Source organism: Medicago sativa, chromosome 8, assembly GCF_051527215.1.
Source record: "Medicago sativa cultivar Bolivia chromosome 8, Bolivia_mono, whole genome shotgun sequence".
NCBI lineage: Eukaryota > Viridiplantae > Streptophyta > Magnoliopsida > Fabales > Fabaceae > Medicago > Medicago sativa.
In genome coordinates this window covers 76,978,398-77,001,178 of record NC_140756.1, presented here as the reverse complement: position 1 = coordinate 77,001,178, position 22,781 = coordinate 76,978,398, and the positions used below count along the sequence as shown (strand labels likewise).

At 32.6% G+C, this 22,781-nt stretch overlaps 1 protein-coding gene, 1 long non-coding RNA gene and 1 pseudogene across 3 annotated transcripts; 2 read left to right on the top strand and 1 right to left on the bottom strand.

Annotated features, from left to right (window-relative positions):
• The first annotated feature begins 2,975 nt into the window (after nucleotides 1-2,975).
• LOC146901706 (FKBP12-interacting protein of 37 kDa-like) lies at nucleotides 2,976-11,731 on the top strand (annotated as a pseudogene). Its single transcript, XR_015021254.1, has 14 exons — nucleotides 2,976-3,090; nucleotides 3,173-3,212; nucleotides 3,303-3,376; nucleotides 3,473-3,543; nucleotides 3,646-3,682; nucleotides 4,811-4,898; nucleotides 5,033-5,097; nucleotides 5,200-5,277; nucleotides 6,905-6,952; nucleotides 7,797-7,850; nucleotides 9,366-9,527; nucleotides 9,834-9,903; nucleotides 10,740-10,795; nucleotides 11,441-11,731. The product of XR_015021254.1 is annotated as an FKBP12-interacting protein of 37 kDa-like (transcript).
• Nucleotides 11,602-12,004, bottom strand: LOC146901705 (uncharacterized). Its single transcript, XR_015021255.1, has 2 exons — nucleotides 11,781-12,004; nucleotides 11,602-11,670 (listed from the first exon to the last, which is right to left on the bottom strand). It is a non-coding gene; the product is annotated as an uncharacterized LOC146901705 (long non-coding RNA).
• A 6,738-nt stretch (nucleotides 12,005-18,742) lies between these two features.
• LOC146901704 (galactinol--sucrose galactosyltransferase-like) lies at nucleotides 18,743-22,781 on the top strand. Its single transcript, XM_085733507.1, has 4 exons — nucleotides 18,743-20,004; nucleotides 20,711-20,888; nucleotides 21,175-21,542; nucleotides 21,962-22,781. Exons 1-4 carry the CDS (start codon nucleotides 18,781-18,783, stop codon nucleotides 22,508-22,510), a joined length of 2,319 nt encoding a protein of 772 aa, XP_085589633.1. The 5' UTR covers nucleotides 18,743-18,780; the 3' UTR covers nucleotides 22,511-22,781.

Sequence of the window (22,781 nt, the reverse complement as noted above, 5' to 3'; positions counted from 1 at the left end):
TTTTTTTTATATATAATTTTTAAAACATAAAATAGCAAATTAAATTGTTTTCCACTGATTATCGAAATCATTTAACGTTTTCCCTTGAAACTCATTCAAAAAGAACATATATCCTTTAAATTGAAGAAAATGGTGACTCTATATGAGCTTAAAATCTACCAACTAAATTAGCAAACAACTTTAAATTAATCTCAGAGCCAAAAAAAATTTGGTTGCAAGTCTCTGAGCCAATTGAAACGTATTTTGATAGGAGGTAATTTACTTTTTTAAGGTCTAAGACAAAAGCCTTGTCTTCCCTAAAAAGTTGGACCTACATCACACGAGCTAGCCAGCCATGAAAGAAATGGGTGGTGGGCACCATGCCAAGACTTATGGCACATATATTTAGATGATTAAGGGTTCCTTTGAAGCTTTGTTTGAACGAATGTGGCACACCATGGTATTTATTGGTATGACTTATGAGTTAGGAGGATATCAGATACTTGATCTATAATAAGAGTAATGCTTGTTTCATGTAGCAGGGGACCCATGCATGATCATATTTGGACAAGTTTTTTCCTAAGCAAGTGTAAATAAAAAGCATATATATGTTGCACAATCCAAGGAGAAAATTTGATCAATAGTTGATTTTAGTATCTTGGTCTCGGACATCGGAGTTGATTGAGGAGGATATATGCTTCCGCACACAGTAGAAAAATAATAATTAAATCAACCAGTATAATTTTATAGTAATAATAATTCTTTTTTTATTAATCCCATGAATGATTACGTGAGTTGTTCCTAATGAAGATTGAGTGGTGTGGGCAAAGGAGACATGGGAATTGAGGACAAAATATTCAGAGACAAAATAATGTGTTTGCCACTACGGAGTGGGTTTTACTGTGGAATGTGGAGGGTGCGTATAATAAGAAAACAAATTTGTCAAATTAATTGACTTTTCTTGTCTAAGAAGACAAATCAATATCGAGGGTGGTTGATGGTGGTGAATAATTTCCAGCAAAGGTGGTGAATATCCTCTATATAATGTGGTGTTTGACAAGAGGGAGAGATACATGCAAAAGACGCTAATGTCAAAGTCACTCCATATACGAAATAGTAAGAGAGTAAAAGAGTAGAAAGAAGAAATATACCTTAATTAGGGCATGTACATGCTCCTTATATACAAAAGTGAGTCGAGGACATTAATGGGGCTAGCGCCTTTGAGCATAGAACAACATATAACATATTTTTCCTCAAAAAAAAAAAAAAACATATAACATATTTATTAAGTTTGTTCAATGTTATGATAAGTCTGTCTTTAGTTACTTTGTCATTCACTTTATACTCAATTGACTAATTCTTCATAAGATGAGCTCGATCGATTGGACCAAAACTTGGTCTTCTATATTACATTTTGATTGTACTGTTAGCCTTTAAATTTAATTATGCTCCTGCTACATTGTTGTCTTTCATGTTATACTTTGTGATTGTGCGAACCATAAGTTCGACTCCATTATTAGAGATGAACATTATTCATGTGTTCATTCATCATGACTCACATTGAAGAATTAATGATCAAGTGTTCTGGAATCATCGATTTGAACCATTTCTCCTAAATGAAGATATTGCAACGAAAAATTAGATATTTTAATTTTAAGAATTTTGGATTTGAGAATTTAGATTTGAAGAAATAGAAATGAAGGAAGAAAGGAAACGGACATCTCTGACAAGTCTATGTGAGTTTTCTTGATATAAAAGCATCATAAATGATTTTTTTAATAGGACTTATTCACCTTCGTGCCTCTGTAATGTCATTTACAAGATTGTGATGAATATCATCTCCCAATGCCTCCGCAAACATCTTTCTCTTCTTATATCTCCTCAGCAAATAAGTTTTGTCCCGAGAAAACGCACTGGTAGCAATATTTTGGTTTAACATGAAGCAATTTATACCATGAGTCACTTGAAAAGCAAGAAAGGTCATATGATTATAAAGCTTAACTTGAAAAAGACCTTTGATCGTTCAAACAAGATCTTCATAAAAAATAATCGTATGATGATTAACCTTCCATCTAAACTCCAATCAATTATTGAAGTTTGCTACTCAACAACCTCTATCTCAATAAATTGAGTATGAGAGAGAAAATTGTCAAAAAATGGTTATACAAATATCATTTCTCTAAAATTAGCTCATAACATAATTGCTATCTTGAATAAGCTTTGAGTTAAGATATTTACAGCCAAGTAAGCATGAAAGTATCAAGTCTTCCTCATGTATTGACTCTATCTCAGGATAAAGGACATGGTGAGGCTCTGAATCTTAAGATGGTCTGAGTCTGTCACGCATGGTCTTCCTTGCACACTCTTACCTAGTTGTGACAATCATGCTCATCCATTTACCTCTAAAATAGTTGGGGTATGCGTCCATATCTTTAATATAAATCAAAATACAGAGACAAATCAAAACACTAAACAAAATTCTTAGATAAATCAAAACTCAGCATCCCCAAGCCTATTTTCGGATTTTAGAATCTGAAATGTCGAAGAACACGATTCAATATCTAAAATCCAAACACATCCAATACCCTCAAAAAACGCAAATGAAACTCCAAATGTTTGAGCAAATGCAAATTAATACCTTGTTCAATGGTTGTAGCAAGATTCAAATTTGGGGGTGGAGTCGAGTATTTTAGGTTGTAAAACGCAACTGTAGAATTAGGGAAAGGTGCCTGAGCCTGAATCATATATCGACATGGTTTAGATTCTATAATTCGAAGCACACTTTTAAGTTTCAGATTATAGAATCCAAACAGAATAAAATGATAAACTAGTAGGGTGGTCGAGAAGTATGGTGGGATGCGATAAGAAATTCCCCCTCATTTTCATCTCTCCCAAGCCCAAGACCAAGCCGAAGCCCAATTTTCATTTCTTTGTTCAGAACTTCTGAATGTCAAAAAAGCAATTGTATTAGAGTAATTTCGCACTCACCGTTTTTCAACTTCGCGTCAGAACAACCTCTACTCCAAGTACCAGCAACAGCTACTTCACTCAGCTTCTCTCCGATTCTAGGGTTTTTCCAGCTTCACCATGTCTTCCCCAACTCTCGACGACGTAATTCTCAACTCTCTTTTTCCTTTCTCATTCACACTTCACTCATCTTCACACTTTTCTCTTTCATTCTTCTCAACAGCAGGAATTTGATTTCGGAGAACGATTTACCGGAACACGTTCAGGTTTTACTTTTCTCCTCAAAAAATTCACATGTTAATGCTATTCAATTCATTCAACATTTTCTTATTGTTTCTTTCACCGTTATGAATTAGATACTGTAAGTCATAAGAGGTCTTCTGCTGAATTTGATGATGGAAATTTTGATAATGATCCTTACGGAAAGAAGGTAACATAATAAAATTTTATTTTATTCAATTTCTTTTCGAGTATTCGTTTTATCGAAAACTTAAATTGAAAATTGTAATGTTGGCTCATGTTTTAGGCCAAAACGACAGCTGAAGTAGAAGCTGCTTCTGGTGTTACAACCGGAATGATTTTGTCTCTTCGCGAGAGGTATAGATCGTTTGAAATGTGAATGTTTTGCGAGACTGCGTCAATTAAACTGTTTCAGCCTAAAATTCTTACTGGATTTATTGTTTGTTTGTTATGTTGCAGTCTTCAAGACTGTAAGGAAACGCTTGATTCGTGCTTGGTAAGTTTGTTTTTCTTTAACAATGAATGTTGTTTGCTCAAAGAACTTTAAATTCCAATAAACCATTGATTTGGTCCTAAACTATCACATTCACTTCCATTTAGTCCCTAAATTATGTAAATAAAATAAGTTGTCCCTAAAGTATATAAAATCTGTCAATTTAGTCCTTCTGTAAGATGTTAAGGACTAAATTGACGGATTTTATATAATTTAGGGACTGAATTAGAGAAAGGGTGGTATTTTAGGGACTAAATTGATGGACTATTCTTTTAAATTATGTTATTGAAGGAAATGGATTGTAGTTATAACTTATAAGTCATGTGATTTATACGTTTTACTTTTTCGTTTGCTGCATGTATCAAAACATGTTTGTTGCCTAAGGAATTTAATGTGCATATAAGCTCTCGAAATGTCAATACAAACAGGCCATTTAGGGTTAGATTCATGTATGGCTCACATTACAAAGTCATGTTTGTGAACTCTATGAATCATGTGGGATAAAATGCTCCTAGACATTGTAGTCAGGATCGAGTGCTGACTCTTAGGATCGTACGATTCTACATCCTAAAGCACCTTGACCGTGCTTAGACTTTACTCCGGTTCGTCTTTGCCCTGTTTCCTCTGTTTTTTGCTGTTTTCCCTCTTTTTTCACTATTTTTTTGCTTGATTCCTCTGTTTTCCTCTATTTTCTCTGTTTTTTTCGCTTGGTTCATCTGTTTTTCCTCTATTTTCTCTATTTATTTCACTCAACTCTATCAAAAACCTACCGATCCTATTTACGAACCGTGTTACGTTCCTCGTGTTTTACGTTCGTTCACCGGCAGACCGATCCTACGTAGGATCTCGATCCTGACTACATTGAGAGAGAGAGAGAGAGAGAGTTCACGTAACTAATTGTTGGATTTGAGTCTCTAAAAAAGTTACATATATAACAGTCTAGGTGTAAACATATCCTCTACGGTTGGAAAATTATCTAGTAGTTTGTTTACTTGCATCTTCTTTTCTTATCAAATAAGATCTTTGAATGTCTGTGATTGCTTGCAGTTGATTTTCGACTGCAGAAAATCACAGTCCTAGTTATAGCTTTTTCTTTCCTAAAATTGTTTACTGGATCATTGTATATTTAAGAATGAACTTGAGGATGCACAATACGAGATTCAGAATTGGCGCTCTGCATTTCAAAATGCACCATTCATACCTGCTGGGACCACACCAGGTTAGTTTGTACGTGAATTATTTGCTAGTAATATGTCATAGATGTACTAGTTATTGAAGATCAAGTTGTATTTACTGTTGTTTTTTTGTTTTAAATATATACCTGAGAAATTATTTCTTTTTTATGCTTTCTAGTACCCAAATTGGTGATTAATTACCTTCAAGCACTGAAATCATCAGTAGAGTCCTTAGCGGATCAGGTTCAGCCATTCAGAATCTAAAATTCTATTTTTTGCTTCAAAATGGTTCCTTATACATTGATCATATTTATTGATCCCTTCGACATTTATATTTGTTATCAGCTTGAAAAGGCAAAGAAAAAGGAAGTTGCATTCATTGTGACATTTGCTAAACGTGAGCAAGAGATAGCAAAGCTGAAGGTAGTTAATATTCAAAACTGTTCTTTATAGTATCTGGATGTGTTGTTTTATTTATTTTGCATCAACTATAGTAAATCCTTTTCCCCCAGGAGAGAATATATAATTAACAGAATAAGAAGAAATTGGAGTGTAGTTGGTCTTTTCTCTCACTCTCATTTACATCTAACAACTAGAATATCTGATATTCATTCTCTATACATGATTTTATTTATCCCAAACACGTTGTCTACTTGAGTTTCACTATATTTTGCTTCTTTGATACTCCCTCCAGTCCAAAATAAGCGTTGCTTTAGCAAAAATAATTTGTTCCCAAACAAGTGTCGTTTTACTTTATCAATGCAACATTAATTAATTTACTTCAAATTTACACTCAAATTAATATTATGTGCTCAACTTTCAATTTGTTTAAGATTTTTTAAAAATCATTTTTCATGTTTTAGGTGTTTTTTTTTTTTGAGAGGAATTTCATGTTTTAGTTGTGTTTGTGTGTAATCTTTTCCCAAAAATCATTTTGTGTGTAATCATTTTGTTATACTAACTAGCACCTCGGCGTAGTGTGCATTCAATCCATCTTATCTTTCAAGCAATACTTATAGAGCTTACTTTCCAGCCATGTTTTACGGAGCTTATATTTTTATTGTTGTTATCTCCTGTTAAAAGCATTCTTTTATGATGAGCTTAAATCATAAGCAGTGGAACATTACGAAATATAGTATTACTATATATTTGTTGTAAATGAAAATATAGTAGAAAATAGAAATCTTCGAATATCTTTAAAATATATTGTGGTTTCAATTTGTCATTTATCGAGGAAGCAATTTTATGAGTTTATTGATTTCATTGTTTATTTTTATTTGATTCTGTATTCAGTTGGGTTAGCAATTTTATGAGTTTGTATTGCCAATACTAAATACTAATACTATAACCAGTACTCTAGGAGTTGTTCTACTTCCAACTTTTAGTCATTACAAAAGTAGCATCACTAATAGTATTTTGTTACCAAAAGTAACCACCGTATTTTAATTGAATCTTTTTCTGTACAGTTTTTCCCATAACACAGTTTTGAACAAAATTTAAATTTAAAAGTGTAAAACATGAATATTGAAACTGAAATTTAGATAAGTTTTGATAACATGGATATTTTGAAACTGAAACAAGCGAATCATATTAAAACAAACATTATACAATACAACTCATATACAATGATATACAACAGAAAATTAACGTGCCCGTCATTTCGCTGGTCATCCCAATGATTCTAATACAATGTTATTGAGAGCCTTTTTTTCTCTCTCTCTCTTCCTCTATCTAAACCCTATTATTACAACACATTTCACAATTCGTTATAGGAACTGTATGGAGTCCAAGAGTCAGGAATTTTGAAACCAATTCATTCTGGTCTCAGCATTATAACCTTTCCATATGATTGTTGAGTCTTGATCAGAAAGTTCAAATCTACTTTCATTTTCCATATGTCAGGTGTTTGTATTTTAAAATTATTTATTAATATTTCAATGTTAATTTGTTTATTATTATTTTACAGATGTTAGTGGTTTATATCAATGTATGATAAAATAGTTTATTTTTAGAATTTAATTTTGTTTATGTTTCTTCTAAACAATTTCAGTCTGCTGTACGGGACCTCAAAGCTCAACTCAAGCCAACATCAATGCAGGTATTGTTTACCATACAAGTATTTGAGTGTATCTCTAGATAAATTTGTTTCTTGATGATTCATCATTCTTATTCATGCATATTAATTTGAGAAGGGCAAAATAGATTTCCAAACTTTGTTGATCCACTTAGATATTGTTTATGACTTGTTCATTACTTGTATTTCAGTTTTTTATTGCATTTATGTTGTATGACATTTAATAGGAGAAGTGATTGCACAATATTATTGGATGATTTCATGCTAGGACCGGTGATGTTGCGTGGGACGGGGACGGAGTGTTGTGGGGGGGGGGGGGGGGGGGGGGGGGGGGTGTAAAGAACCAAGACAAGAATAAAATAAGCGTACCAGAGATGTGTTGTTATCAATATTAAGGAAAGTGTTAAGCTAGCACCTATTGTAGAAAAGATGGTAGGAACTCGGCTTAGGTGGTTTGGGCATGTAGAGAGAAGACCCCAAAGGCAATCGTTGAGTGAACTGTATCTTCTTTGTGTTAGTTGACCTAAGCCGCACCATTACTGCTGGGGTGGGGCTCGGCCTCCGAACCATGGCTCTTCCCTCATTTGAGTTTTGTTGGTATTTAATGTATGTGTTCATCAAGACTTGTGGTTTTTTATTTCTTTTTGTGAAATGTTTCGAGCGTTTTCAGTTATTTAATCTCCCATTAAATATATGTTTATGGTATCATTTATGTAATTTGTCTAAAAAGTTATCAAATAGCGGTCATCCCACTAACGCTATCCCACTTTTGGGGCCGGCCGCTGTCCGGGATTTGACTACCAAGCTTTTATTCCCTTATGGGCTCCCGAAATTATTGCCTTATGTTTGGTTGCTATTTAAATTGCAGGCAAGAAGGTTCTTATTAGATCCAGTAATCCATGAAGAGTTTACGCGGTTAAAGGTTTCTTACTCATCTTCTGACTTCTGTTCTAACTTTAAATCAATTTTGATTTTTTGGCATGAAGTCGGGTAAATGTTTTAATTCAGGTTGTACTAGTAAAATGTTAGTCCATGTTGTCGTCATAGTTTTATCAACCCAGAGATACAGTGAAGAAACATATTGTTATCCTTTAATGTTAGACCATTTGATGAGGGTCGTCTATGGTCCCTTTAATTTGGGGTTCTTATTAGGGGCTCCCATTAATAAGGGCTATGTTTGGAAAAAAAAATAAACGCACCTAGTAATTTGCATAGGAGCTTATTATATTTAGGGACATATTTTTTCTTCAAATGGGGCTTATAATCTATGAAGCACATACTTCGACACAGACACACACGTCGACATTGCTAATGTAAAAAATATAGGACACCGACACCGCTACATATATATTAATTTATTTATAGAAGGCCTAAAATGAAAATCAAAATACATACATAAGAATTTAACTTGAGCAATTTATTTCATCGAAAAAAGTTCTAAAACAAGATATCATAGTATTTGACATTTATTTATTCATCTACTATCAAAAAAGCTAAACACATTGTAATCAACTTTAATTTCTATAACCTCCTAATTGATCAACGTTTCTCAACACATGTGTATCTCGTGTATACGGTGTATGGAACCAAGAGAAAAAAAAATATTTATTCATCTACTATCAAAAAAGCTAAACACACTGTAATCAACTTTAATTTCTATAACCTCCTAATTGATCAACGTTTCTCAACACATATGTATCTCGTGTATACGGTGTATGGAACCAAGAGAGAAAAAAATATTTCTGAAATTTTGTATGAGTTGTCCGACACGGCTCATATGAGTGTTATATAGGTGTCGGACACCGGTCTAGGAGTGTCGAAGTAAAGAAAAAACACTTTTATTTAGGACACTAGTCTTAGTTGTCTGACACGTGTCGTACGAGTGTCATAGGAGTGTCGGACACTGCGACACTCTTAGTCCTAGAGGTGTCCGTGCTTCATATTAATTAAAGACGGAGGGAGTACATTAGAGAAGGAAATGGAATCAAATTTTTTTGCGAAAAAAAGAGAAAGGTGGAAATGGGTAAGCATTCTCTCTAGTTTGATTATCTGGTTTAAATGCAGACCATACAGATGAAAATGATAACTTCTAGGTGTTGGGGTGGTGTTAAATGTATAACAGGTTTTCAGTTGACTACTGTTATTAGCTTTAATTTCAGTGATGAATCGGAAGGAAACTTAATAAGTTTCTGAGTTGTGTTTGGCTTTTGGACATGCCTAATATTGACGCCTTCATAGCCCACATTTACTGTGTCTCGATTTCTTTTTCTTGTGGCTTATGATATTTTATTCTTTAATGTGTTTTTTTATTGCAATTATACATCATATGCCCCAATTTCCTACATATATTAGGAATTGGTTTATTAGTTTATAGACGCATTATTCACATTGGTGTTTATTCCAACTCTTTTTTACAAGACTTCTGATCTCATCATAGAATTTAGTTGCGGAAAAGGACACAAGACTAAAGGAGTTGCAAGATCAAATGTCTGCTGTAAAATTTACTTCCCAAAGCAAGATGGGGAAGTTGCTAATGGCTAAATGTAAAACTCTGCAAGAGGAAAATGAAGAGATTGGGCTTCAAGCTTCTGAGGGAAAGGTGTTGCTATCTTATTTGCTTCATGCTTCTCAGTTTAACTGTCAACTTTTTTTTTTTTTCTTTACCTCATTCATTTCAAAGTTGGTTTTCCCCTCCCCACATTCTATATATCTGCTGTATGAGAGAAAGAAAATTATTAATAAACATTTCATATGTTGAACTGAGAAAACAAAGTTTATGGTATTTATTGACTGGACGTGACATTACACACATTAACTATAAATCTACACAAATTATTCTACCTAATTTGTCAATATTGTTTATTGCTGATATCACCTTTTTTATTTCTTTTTGCTTGGTCTGCAGATGCATGAATTAGCAATGAAACTTTCATTGCAGAAAGATCAGAATTCAGAGCTCAGAAATCAATTTGAAGGTTAGTTGTTGAGTGATTTCATCACATTATGGTTTGGTATTTTTTGTCTAATGACCCTTTATATCATTACATGGCTACTTGGTGACTATTTGTTTCTTCTGTTACTATATTGGATTCATCAAACAGGTTAATTTGTAAATACATATTATTTATTTGAAATAAACATACATTGAGAATAGAGGGGTAACCTTGGCGCAACTGGTAAAGTTGTTGTCATGTGACTGAAAGGTCACGGGTTCAAGTCCTGGAAACAGCCTCTTGTGTAAAACAGGGTAAGGATGCGTACAATACACCAAATGGTGGGACCCCTTCCCGGACCCTGCATATGCGGGAGCTCTAGTGCACCGGGTTGCCCTTTTTTTAAACATACATTGAGAATAATATTGCAAAAATGCTTGAAACACTGTTATTGAGAAAATTACATGTGTGGGTACCTCAAATAGGGAATTATTTCCCAGAGTTTAGAGTGTATTGCTAATATTCTTGATGTTAACAATATAGACAATCAAAGATAAAATAATGACGGCTAGGGTTTCAATATTATTAACAATAGCTTAATACTACAAAAGGTTTTAAGAGAATATATATAGAACCTAACAGACTATTAACTTAGTAATGATAAAGGCCCAATAGCTTAAGCCCAATACTTTATTATCTAACACTTAATAGTATTATTGTGTGGGACTTGGGATGTTTCAAAATGTTAAATGTTCTGCAGGAATCTTTTTATTTGCATGTTATAAGATTGAAAACTAGGGATTAAAAGTTATGCAATTTTTGGTTGATTTTTATGCATTAGCAATTTGTGTAATCTTAACCCTTAGCATTTTCTACAGAGTTGCAGAAACATATGGATGGATTGACCAATGATGTGGAAAGATCAAATGAAACGGTTTTCACTTATCCCTACTTTCATATTTTACCGTGATTTAAAAAACTTCACTGCATGTTTGCATCACTATTATGCTCTACTTTTTTTTCTCTCACTAAACAATGTTTATGAGAAATGAAGATAAGCATTGTTTTAGGAAACCCTTTAAGGACCTCAACAAAACTTTTGTCTTAGGGAAAAGGCTTATATTGGTCACAAATGCTAATATGAAATAGGCAAAATTCTTGTGCAGATACAGAGTGATATAAGGTGACTTGGTGGTTTGGGGGAGGAACATAGTGTTTGAGTGATAAGAAAATCATGGGTTCAACTTACCCCTCTGGCGAAATAATAACAAAGTGCTTGTGTAGATAATATGGTTGAACATTTTAACAAAAAAGAGTAGATAAACCAATGCTGCCCCTAAGCTTTGTTAATTGTATTTCGCATTTTTTATGGCGTTAGGCATGTTTGTATTGTGTAAATGTGGTTTATACATTTTTTTTATGCCGTTATTTTTCAAGGGCTTCGTTTACTTACTCTGATATTCATTCTTTTAAAATCTTTCGTAGTACTTATTTCAAATAGACTGTGTCTGTAACCATGGTATTCTTGTTTAATTGTCCAAGGTTGTATGTGTGTCTTAGTCATTGGGTTTTCTTGCAGGTTTTCATGCTGCAAGGTAAATTAGACGAGAAGGATTTAGAGATTGAAAGACTGAAAGATGAGTTGCAACAAAAAAAGCTCCAGAGAGAACGGGAGAGCAAATGCAGCACGTAATGCCAGGGATCGACGAGATGATACTGCAGAAGATTTTAAACAGATATCACTGGACTTCAATTTTTTTGTTGTCGGAAATGGTTAATTACTTCTGTGGTTTTCACTGAAGTTCATAACTGTATATTGTATTCAATTTGTTCGTTCGAATTTTTCTTGATGTGCAACTGTGATTTACTATTGCTAGGTGGTCCATAAGAATTATAACTATCGTATTAACCACCCATACGCCACCGTGACTGAATCATGAGTACCATGTTCAACTCCATATGTTCAGGATTTTTTGCTGGATTTGAGAAAATTGTTGAGGAGACAGTCACACACACACAAAGCAACAGAATCTGTTTGCCAAAGTTGGCGCATGATTTTTTCAATTCAGACGAGTCAATAAATCTTTAATTTTTTTCGGATACAAAACAAGTCATTAAATATAATCAAACGGTTATAATTAAATTTTCTCATTTCTCATAACAAGGGGGTATTTTGTTTTTGCATGAGCACCTCATATATATATATATATATATATATATATATATATATATATATATATATATATATATATATATATATATATATATATGATATGATATAGTTCTTGCATGGTCTTTCAAAAAAACAAAAAGTTATTGTATGGCAAGAAGCTTTATGTTGGGAGTAATATTTGGTATGATTTTTTCTCCTCGCTTATTCAAGTCAAGGATTAGTTTCGACTATCGACATACGAAAACAAGTGTATAGGCAATTGAATTTAACATTTTTGTTCAAAAATACGGTCACCATCTTGTGTGGACCAAATGGAGGTTCACAGTAAATTAGGCCTCCCCTTCCTCTTTATAAAAGAAGACTCTGCAAGGAGTTAAACATCTCTCACACAAGGATAACGATCAAATTGTTGGTTACGTTTTTTATTTTGTGAGGAAAAGGTTCTCTTTTGAAAAAACAGAGATTTATGTTGAATTAACCGACTAAATTTAGGTTGGAACTTGTTCATTTGGAAGTCACATGAAGCTTGTGACGTGGGTGGCTCTCAAACTCTGCCTTCTGCTGTATTGACTTCGTCACGTATGTACACTCAAACGGACACACGTATCACTTTGTTTGCTGTTATGCTTATCCTTTTATTCAATTTATATACCCTTTCCCGAACTCTCTTCACTTTTCAATTCCTTACGAAATTTGTTTTCCTTTCAATGTCATTGACTGTTCTTTAGTTACCCGTCGTCAATTCGATTTTTTAACCTTTACTAATTTTTATGAAAGAGTTTTTCTTATGCACATTGGCTGTATGTAAATAGCTAACACGATTTTTCTAAAAAATGAGAGGGTATATGTTGTTATAAAATGTAACAAAGAGGAGTATGTTAGCACGATTAACCTTCGGATCCTTTTCCCCTCAAAAAAAAAAAAAACCTTTGGATCCTTTGGGTGAAGTGTAGCATATCTATGGACCTTTAGTTAAATATGTATGATGACCAATCAAGATAAAACAATCTAGTCATTTTTTACTTAGAACTTGTTAATTTCTTCCTTCTAAAAGGTACTTGGATACTTGTTATTGAATTATGAACAATAAAAAGTACTTGGATATTTGTTATTGAATCATGAACAATGCTAAAATAGTCCTATTAGTTTTTTAAAAATGAGTATTTAACCAAATGCACACATTACTAATGTTTACTTCTAACAAAATGAACGGGTGCAGGTAAGAAAAATGCTTAAAAGCTTATATACTTATGTTTTAAGGAGTAGTTTTTTTTTTTTTTTAAACCATTTTTTAGTTTTCTTACTAACAGCCTCCTTCTAAAAATAGGTATGATTGATACATTAACAGATAATTTATAGCAATCCACTTAATAAAGTTCAAGATATTTTTTTTTTAAGGAAATAATATTCAAGATATATAAAATTAAATATATGTTTCTTGCTTAAAGCTGTTATTAATAAGTAATAAATTACTAATAGTTATACTTTTTCAGCACTTTGTAACATTGTAGTTTTTTTTATTTAAAAAAAACTGTTATATTTGCTTTCTTTTTTATAGGAATATTTTTATATTTCTCCCTTTCTCTGCGTGTTTTCAACCACATTTCACATTCATTCGAAGAAAAAAAAAATACACATCAAATAGCGTGTGAGACTATTTTTGAAATAAAAAATGCCGTAAATGTGTCTAAAATATATAAACTAGCACAACATTAACTAAGGGCATGATACAATTATATATATTTATTTTAAACTTTTTATTAGGTCAAATTCACCTTCGATTTCAAGCTTAAATGCTAAAAAAACTCCTATGATATGGAGTACGATCCAAGTAATAAGACTGGGCTATGTAGAATACGGACTTAGTAAATTATCACGTAAGCGTTGGCATCTATCTATTATACTAATTTTATTTGATGGTATTGCAAAGATAAAATAAGCATTTGTCATCACTACGTTATGTATTTTAAATAAATAAAAATGATAAATAGTCATTGTTCTGCTTGTGTCTTTGAAGGAAGATAATCATGAATATTTATAGTTAAATTTAAATGTCTTTTCTGCTTTGAATTGAGATATTATTGTTGAATTCTATATTTCATGTTATAATAATAATAATTAAACATTTGACTATTGTCGGATTAGATAAAAACTTCAAGGTCCTCGCGAGCTTAGTTCAGTTGGTATAAACGATGCATAAAATATGCAAGGTCCGGGGTTCGAACCCCAGCCACCATAAGGAAAAAAAAGATAAAAACTTCAAGTCACATTTGATGTCTTAGCTCAATGGTATGTAGTTAACTTTTTAGGTACCGTTTGACCCAGCTTTTTTATAACTTCACTTTTAATTTTAAGGAGAAGTTTGTCCAAACACAAATTGAAAGAAGCTCTACATAATTTAAGGACTTTTTTTCGATGAAGAAAAACAATGCATAAGAAACCTGGAAAAAAAAGTTATAAATAGCTATTTTTTCAAAGACTCGCCTACTTTTTTTCTTGGATCCCCCTTCGATACCCACCCCAACCATTCATATTTTTATTTTAATCTTTTACATATTGAAAACGGTGCTAGCGAACGACAATATCCACTGACCACTGTCTTATTCTATGACATTTTTTTTACAACGTAAGCACATTTTATATTGGTTATAGTTATAGTCTACAGGTAATACATTATTGAATTCTTTTCAAATAATTAATCTTGTAAAATATTTTGTATGTGTTTAATAAAATTAATTTTTATTTTTATTTACCACTTAAACAAAATTCATAATCTTTTCCTTATTTTGTTTTTGAAAATCATTAAAAAATTAGTCAGTTTTTAAATATATTTTTTAAACAATTTTGAATTTGTAAAATATTTTATTCATTATTATATATTTTTATGATCAAGACTTTCAATAAAATAATTATAAAAAAAATCAATAAACAAATATTAGTTTAAGGATAGCTTTTTAATTAAGTTAAAAAAATATTAAATTGCCAAACAACTTTAACTTTATTATTAAAGGACTTATATATTGCCTTAATTATAAAGTAGCTTTTAACCTATAAAAAAGTCGGGTCAAACGGTACCTTAATGTTAAGGTACTAAATTAAAATCCCTTCTAAGGACGGCTATAAAATGGCCGTCAATACCACTTAAATTATAATTTTGAGTCATGAAAAACGATGGGTTACATATCTAAAAACAAACGATGAGTAACGTGTCTGTATGTTATCGTGTGGGTTATTAAACTTATATTCGAGTGGCTTCCGAAGCACGGATACTTTAAAATTGATGACACACCTATATCTGATACGTATCTATATCGATACCTGCCCGATACGTATCAGAGAAGTATCTAATAATTAAATTAAATTAAATTTTAAAAAATAATGATTGCCCTATATGTTTTAGATACGTATGAGATACATGAAGGATACGACAGTGGGAATCAATATTTTAAAATTTTCCCGTATCATCGTATCGATGTCATATCGTATCCGTGTCGTATTTTGTATCTTGGTTTCATAGGACTGACTTATGTCAGATTAATCGGGTGACATATATAAATTAGATCGGATTATGAAAAGTAAACTACTAATGGTGCATTGCAATGACATATTTTTCCGTAAAATGAAAACATTTTTCTGTTATAAAAAAAAAAGTTCACTATCAAAGAAATATAAAATGACATGTTTAATTTTTGGACACGGTTCCTTAAAAAAAAAAAAACAAATTAGACACGCTAAATATGCGTTACATATTTAGATCGGATAATCTTTACTATTAGGATAGCGAATAAATTAATCTGTTTGACTAAAATCAAACAAATTAGTTTTTTTTTTATTAAAAACCGAATAATTTTGTTGTTTTTTCTTAACATGCTTATAGCGTGATAAAATATATGACACGACATGTGGATACAAATATGATAGCGCTCAAGACAGGACTATCCATGATACAATGAGTAAATAGACAATTACCCCTTAAAATTGTAAGTTTTGTCAATTACCTTCTAAAATTAACAAAACGTCAATTTTCCCATGAAATTGCACAACGTTAATCAATTTACGCGTCAAATTTTTCTGTTAGTCAACATGATGTTTTGCAAATACCCCCGAAGTTTTGCACTTATGTGCAAAATGCCCCCCGAACTTGAAAATTTATATTTTTTTTCTTATCCTTAACTCAAAAGATACTAAAGACAAACAATTAACAGTTAACTTCAATACTTTACATTGCTCTTTCATTCTTAAAGGGGTCTGTTATTTTATTTTGTTTCTGTTATGCCATTTGATTGTTCAATTCTCCATAACTTATGACTTATTTAAATAGAGACACGCCAATTCACAACAAAGTAAGCTAGAGACACGCATTCCTCATGAATAATTAGTTCTAGCAGTTTCTTAAGATAAGTTTGAATAAAATTATTTTATCTTAAAAATTGAACTAAACATGCATTTTGCTAAAGTAATATGAAGTTATTAATTCTGCATTATTTTTAGAGGATATATTATTATTGTAACCTTAAATATTAAAGATAACCGTTAATTGTTTGTCTTTAATATCTTTTGAGTCAAGGATAAGAAAAAAACATATAAATTTTTAAGTTTAGGGGGCATTTTGCACATAAGTGCAAAACTTCAGGGGGGTATTTGCAAAACGTCATGTTGACTAACAGAAAAATTTGACGGATTGGGTAAATTGATTAACGTTGTGCGATTTTATGGGGTAATTAACGTTTTGTTAATTTCATAGGGGTAATTGACGAAACTTACAATTTCAAGGGAGTAATTACCTATTTACTCGTGATACAATATACACTCTTGATACAGGTGCTCGAGAAAGATGCATTTTGCACTTGTATCTCCCACGCGTTGGACACTTCCGCCCTTGTCATGAGGAATCTGTATTGTTGCGTGGGTCCTGAATTCCCACACTAACTGATTGCTGGTAACTAATTGAGCATTGCAACCACCTTGTTTTTGGTTTGTCAAGCCAGCCATCAAGCGAATAAATTAATTAGTTGATAGCCGGTAAATCAGCATGATTGAACTTATTTGTTTGATAAAATAGAAATTGAAGTAAGACCATCTACAATGGGGGTCCTTCCCCTATTTAGCACCAAGTTAAATAAGCATCCCCTTTGTGACATCAATGAATATGGTGCTTAAAAAAATGGGTGCTTTTATAGGCACCCTCTCTCTCCTATTACTCATGGGTCCCACATGTACAATTAATTCTAATTTTTCTCTATATATTTAATTATTGTATTATTTTGATATTAAAAAATAAATTGTATAGTAGTTGTGAATAATAGTTGAATTTGATTCCCTAAAAAAAGTTGAATTTGAGATAGACAAACTCATCTTCAACTTCAATATGATCTTGTGGAGCATAGTTGGCAACGCTTATTGGGAGTGATAGTCAACAAGATTAATTGTTATTTAGATATGTAATTTATCATCATTCATTTTATATTGTTTTTTCAAGTTTTAACCTTTTCTTGAATTATTAATAAAAATAAAATAAAAAATGTTCTTTTTTTTTATAATTTATAATTAAATTACTTCAATATTTTAAAATATATAATTATGAATGAGTATATAAATTATTGTTAAAATTTAATGATGTAGAGTTATTGCTAGGACCAAATTAATAATTATTTTAAGGTGCTGGGTTGAAGAGATTGAGTGCTTATCAATTATTAATTATAAAACGAATGACGTGTACAGTCAGAGCCCATTTAAACACCCAAATGGGGTGTTGCATTGTGGACGGTGTAAATCATAAATATAAACGACATTTTAAATTGATATTATAACAATTTCAATTAAGATAAAGAAGATAAAAATATAGGAAATTTTTTATGTGTATTGCCTAAGACCATCCACAATGGTGGGTGCTTAACCTATTTAGCACCACATTAGATAGACACCTCCATTGTGGAGTAAAATATATTGGTGCCTATGGAGAAGGGTGGCTATGGAAGCACCCTCTCTCTCTCTCTCTCTTCATTTTTTGTTGGTCCTATTTAATAAATCTTAATAAATTAAGTTAATTTTGTTGAAATATAATGATATGGAATTATTTGTGGGACCTATTTAATAATTTCTTTTGAGGTGTTGAGTTGGAGAAAATTAGTGTTTATTAAGTATTACAGTAAAATTAATGATGTAGACACGGATGACCCATTTAAGCATCCAATTTTGGGTGCTCTGTTGTGGATGGTCTTATATGTATTTCTTAGATACTTTTCGTATAATACTTAAATAAATTATCCATGATTTTTTCAAATTCATTCTCAAAGTTTATTATAACAAAATAAGATATACTTTTAACTAAATTCATACAAAAACACCTAAAAAATACACATAAGTTTTGTACAACAATAAAAAAGTTTGATATACTGCAAACTACAAGTGAAATGCTACATTATTTTTTTTGACAAAAGTGAAATGCTACATTATTAGAAGTAACATATTACGCACCACAAAAAAAAAGTAACATGTTACATATATGAAAATGATATAAATTTAAAAATCATTATCAAAAGCCAACGGTTTGAATATATCATATCATTCGGCAATGTTAATTCATTTGAACTTTTCCTCTAACAAAAAAAATCATCCGTCTTGTCAAAAAAAAAAAAAAAAATTCATTCGAGCTTTTTTCTATAGTAAAAAGTGATGTATTTAATTGCATATATGTAACTCCCATTCATTAATGAAACTCTCAAACCTTTCTCTTCATCATCACCATGGCGCCAAGCTTAACCACCGTAAAAGAAACAAATCTTTCCCATGCCAATTCCCATCCCACCATAAAACTAGAAAACTCAACATTCCTCGCCAATAACCACCCAATCCTCACTCAAGTCCCATCAAACATAACCATCACTCCACCACCTCACAAACATGAAAATTCTTCTTCAAACACCACCGTTGCTGGTTGCTTCGTCGGCTTCAATGCCGACGGACCAAGCAGCCGACACATAGTTTCCATCGGCCACCTCACCGGAATCAGATTCACCAGCATATTTAGATTCAAACTATGGTGGAGCACTCACTGGACAGGAACCAAAGGCAGTGACATAGAAAATGAAACTCAAATGATAATACTCGAAAACGACACGGTTAAACAACGTCCCTACGTTCTTCTTTTACCACTCATCGAAGGTTCTTTCAGAGCTTGTCTTCAACCAGGACAAAACAATAACAACGTGGACATTTGCATGGAAAGTGGGTCCACACGTGTTGTTGAATCAACCTTCAAAACATGTTTATACATTCATGCAAACTTCGATCCTTATATTTTAATGAACGAAGCGATTAAGGTTGTTAGAGACCACCTAGGAACATTTAAACTTCTTGAAGAAAAAACAATACCTGATATAGTTGATAAATTTGGATGGTGTACATGGGATGCATTTTACCTTAAGGTGGACCCTCAAGGAGTGAAAGAAGGTGTTAAGGGTTTAGTAGAAGGTGGGTGTCCTCCAAGTTTTGTAATCATTGATGATGGTTGGCAAAACTTTTGTCGTGATGATGAAGATTTTTTGAACGGTGGTGATTGTTTAAGTTTGAATTGTTCTATACCTGGTGAACAAATGTTGGGAAGGTTAATAAGTTTTGAAGAAAATAAAAAATTTAAGGAGTATGATGAATCTTTAGGTATGGGTGGGTTTGTGAGGGATTTAAAGGAGGAATTTAGGGGTTTATTAAAGGAGGTTTATGTGTGGCATGCTTTTTGTGGGTATTGGGGTGGGATTAGACCTAATGTTGAAGGGATGCCGGAGTCGGTGGTGGTTCCGGCGAAATTGTCACCTGGGGCTGAGAGGTGCATGACGGATTTGGCGGTGGTGAAGATAATGGAGATTGGAGTTGGATTGGTGAAGCCAGAAGAGGCATGTCGGTTGTATGATGGACTTCATTCTCATTTGAAATCTGTTGGTATTGATGGTGTCAAGATTGATGTCACACACGTAAGCTTTTGATTAATTCTCCATATTTTGCCTAAATCATAACATATATTTTTTGGTTGATCTTCAATATTTTCGTTTGATGCCTATATCATAACATATGCAAAAATATAATTTAGGCGGCACACATACTAAATATTTAAAATTTAATATAAGGAATTAAGTCAAAAAAATTTAATATATAAGGATTAGGACTAGGCACTTGATTTAAGGATAGTGATTAATTGACAATAGAATTAAATTATACACGAACCAAATATATACCAATTAAATTTTTTATGTGATGTAAATTATTCTTGACAAGGATGAAAGTATTTTTTATCTGGGCTTCATTTAAATTTAAGAAAGTTTCTCTTTAGCATCACCATTTGCTCTCAATCTCATGCACTTTGAATTGAGGAAAATGCATCCGGTGGTGTTAATACTGTTAGAGGACTTCTCAAATTGATTAACCGATTAAAAGTTGATTGGAAGGATCTAAAAAGTGTCAAACGATACTTAACCACCGTTTTAAAGCTAACGGTAGTTAACTGCCGCACTCAACCAACAATAAGTTTGTATTTTTTTAGCAATTAGAGGGTGCCTAAAGAGCAACTTTCTAAATTTAACATATACAAGTTGGAGTCCCTGATTTTTTAATACTAGAAATTAGAAGCACATATGAATAATACTCCAGAAGTTAATACTCTATTTTTGTTGCATATGACAGGTTCTAGAGATGCTGTCAGAGGAATATGGTGGTCGAGTTGAGCTTGCAAAAGCGTACTACAAGGCACTAACTGAATCCGTGAGGAAACATTTCAAAGGCAATGGTGTCATTTCCAGTATGCAACAGTGCAACGATTTCATGTTCCTTGGTACAGAAACCATTTCACTTGGACGAGTTGGTACGTTTTTTAAACTTTCACTAGTTACAACCACTTGAAATCGATATGGTAAACATTAAATTCAAGTTCAAAAACCTTAACCTTTGTAACACCCACACTTCTAATGGAAGATGTGCCCGATGTTTGATATGGGTTTGTGTCTAACACAACACTCATACATATGTTTAAATTCAATTGATTCATTTTTTCAAATTTTACCCATGTCCGTGTCATGTCAGTACTTCATATATCTTAATTAACGACAATCTATCTGAGAATTACATTTATCATAAAATGATTTTTGCAGGTGATGATTTTTGGTGCACGGACCCAGCTGGGGATCCAAACGGTACCTATTGGTTGCAAGGATGTCACATGGTGCATTGTGCCTATAACAGCTTATGGATGGGAAATTTTATACAACCAGATTGGGACATGTTTCAATCTCATCATGCTTGTTCTGAATTTCATGCCGCTTCTCGTGCAATCTCTGGTGGACCGATATATGTTAGCGATTCTGTTGGAAACCACAACTTCAAGTTACTCAAGAAGCTGGTTTTGCCGGATGGATCGATTTTGCGGTGTCAACATTATGCACTTCCAACAAGAGACTCTTTATTTGTAGACCCTTTACATGATGGCAAAACAATGCTCAAAATTTGGAATCTCAACAAAGTAAGACACAACACTACCTATTCCGTTAATTCAATCCTTCAAATTTACGAAATAACAATTTTGAACATTCTATGTTTGTCTATATGCAGTAGTGAAAGACTATTCAAGTCAATATGCATTTCTTTTATTGATTCGATGGATGATTACTATAGTGATATTTTGATGGAGAGACTAAATTGATCAATATTTTCTAATTTAAGAGACTAAATTGATTCGATGGAGTATTTCGTAAATTTGAAGAACTAAATGTCTCGATCCTTAGAATTTTGAGGACTTAAGTGCTGATTCACTCCTCTTAATCTTTGAAACATGTACACTCCTCAGATTAGGTGTCTTTTCAATTTTCATATTGTTTGTTACTTCGGTTGCAAGTAAATCATTACTCTGATTTTTGTTTGTGTTTTTGCTGCTTATAACAGTATAGTGGAGTTTTGGGTCTATTCAATTGCCAAGGAGGAGGGTGGTGCCCTGTGACTAGAAGAAACAAAAGTGCCTCTGAGTTTTCGCACTCTGTGACTTGTTTTGCAAGTCCTAAAGACATTGAATGGAGCAAAGGGAAAAACCCAATTTGCATGAAAGGTGTTGATGTATTTGCTGTCTACATGTTTAAAGATGAAAAATTGAAGCTGCTGAAGTGCACAGAGACTATAGAAGTTTCACTTGAGCCTTTTAGTTTCGAGCTAATGACAGTTTCTCCTGTGATGGTCATACCGAAAAATTCAATTCAATTTGCTCCAATCGGATTGGTTAACATGCTCAACTCCGGAGGTTCAATTATGTCATTGGAGTTTGATGAAGAGAAAAATCTGGTGAGAATTGGGGTGAGAGGTCATGGAGAAATGAGGGTGTTCGCATCCGAGAAGCCGATAAGTTGTATGATTGATGGAGAAGCTGTGAAATTTGATTATGATGATAGCATGGTAATGCTCCATGTCCCTTGGCCTTGTTCTGCAAGGTTCTCAATCTGAACCATGATTTGGTACATTTACCTATGTACTATAGACCAAACAATATTTTACGAAAGGATTGATCAAATAAAGATTTGTGACTTTACTGGTATATGTTAAATGCTTGTTGCCTAAACAAATAAAAGTAAGTTGGTAATAGAGATTGGTTTATATAAGCTTTTAGCTGATGTGAGTGCTTCTACAAGATGGTAGAAATTTGAAACTTTGGTTCAACAAGATAATGTAATGACATGTATTTTTAAATTTGAAACTTTGGTCAACTTTGAGACTA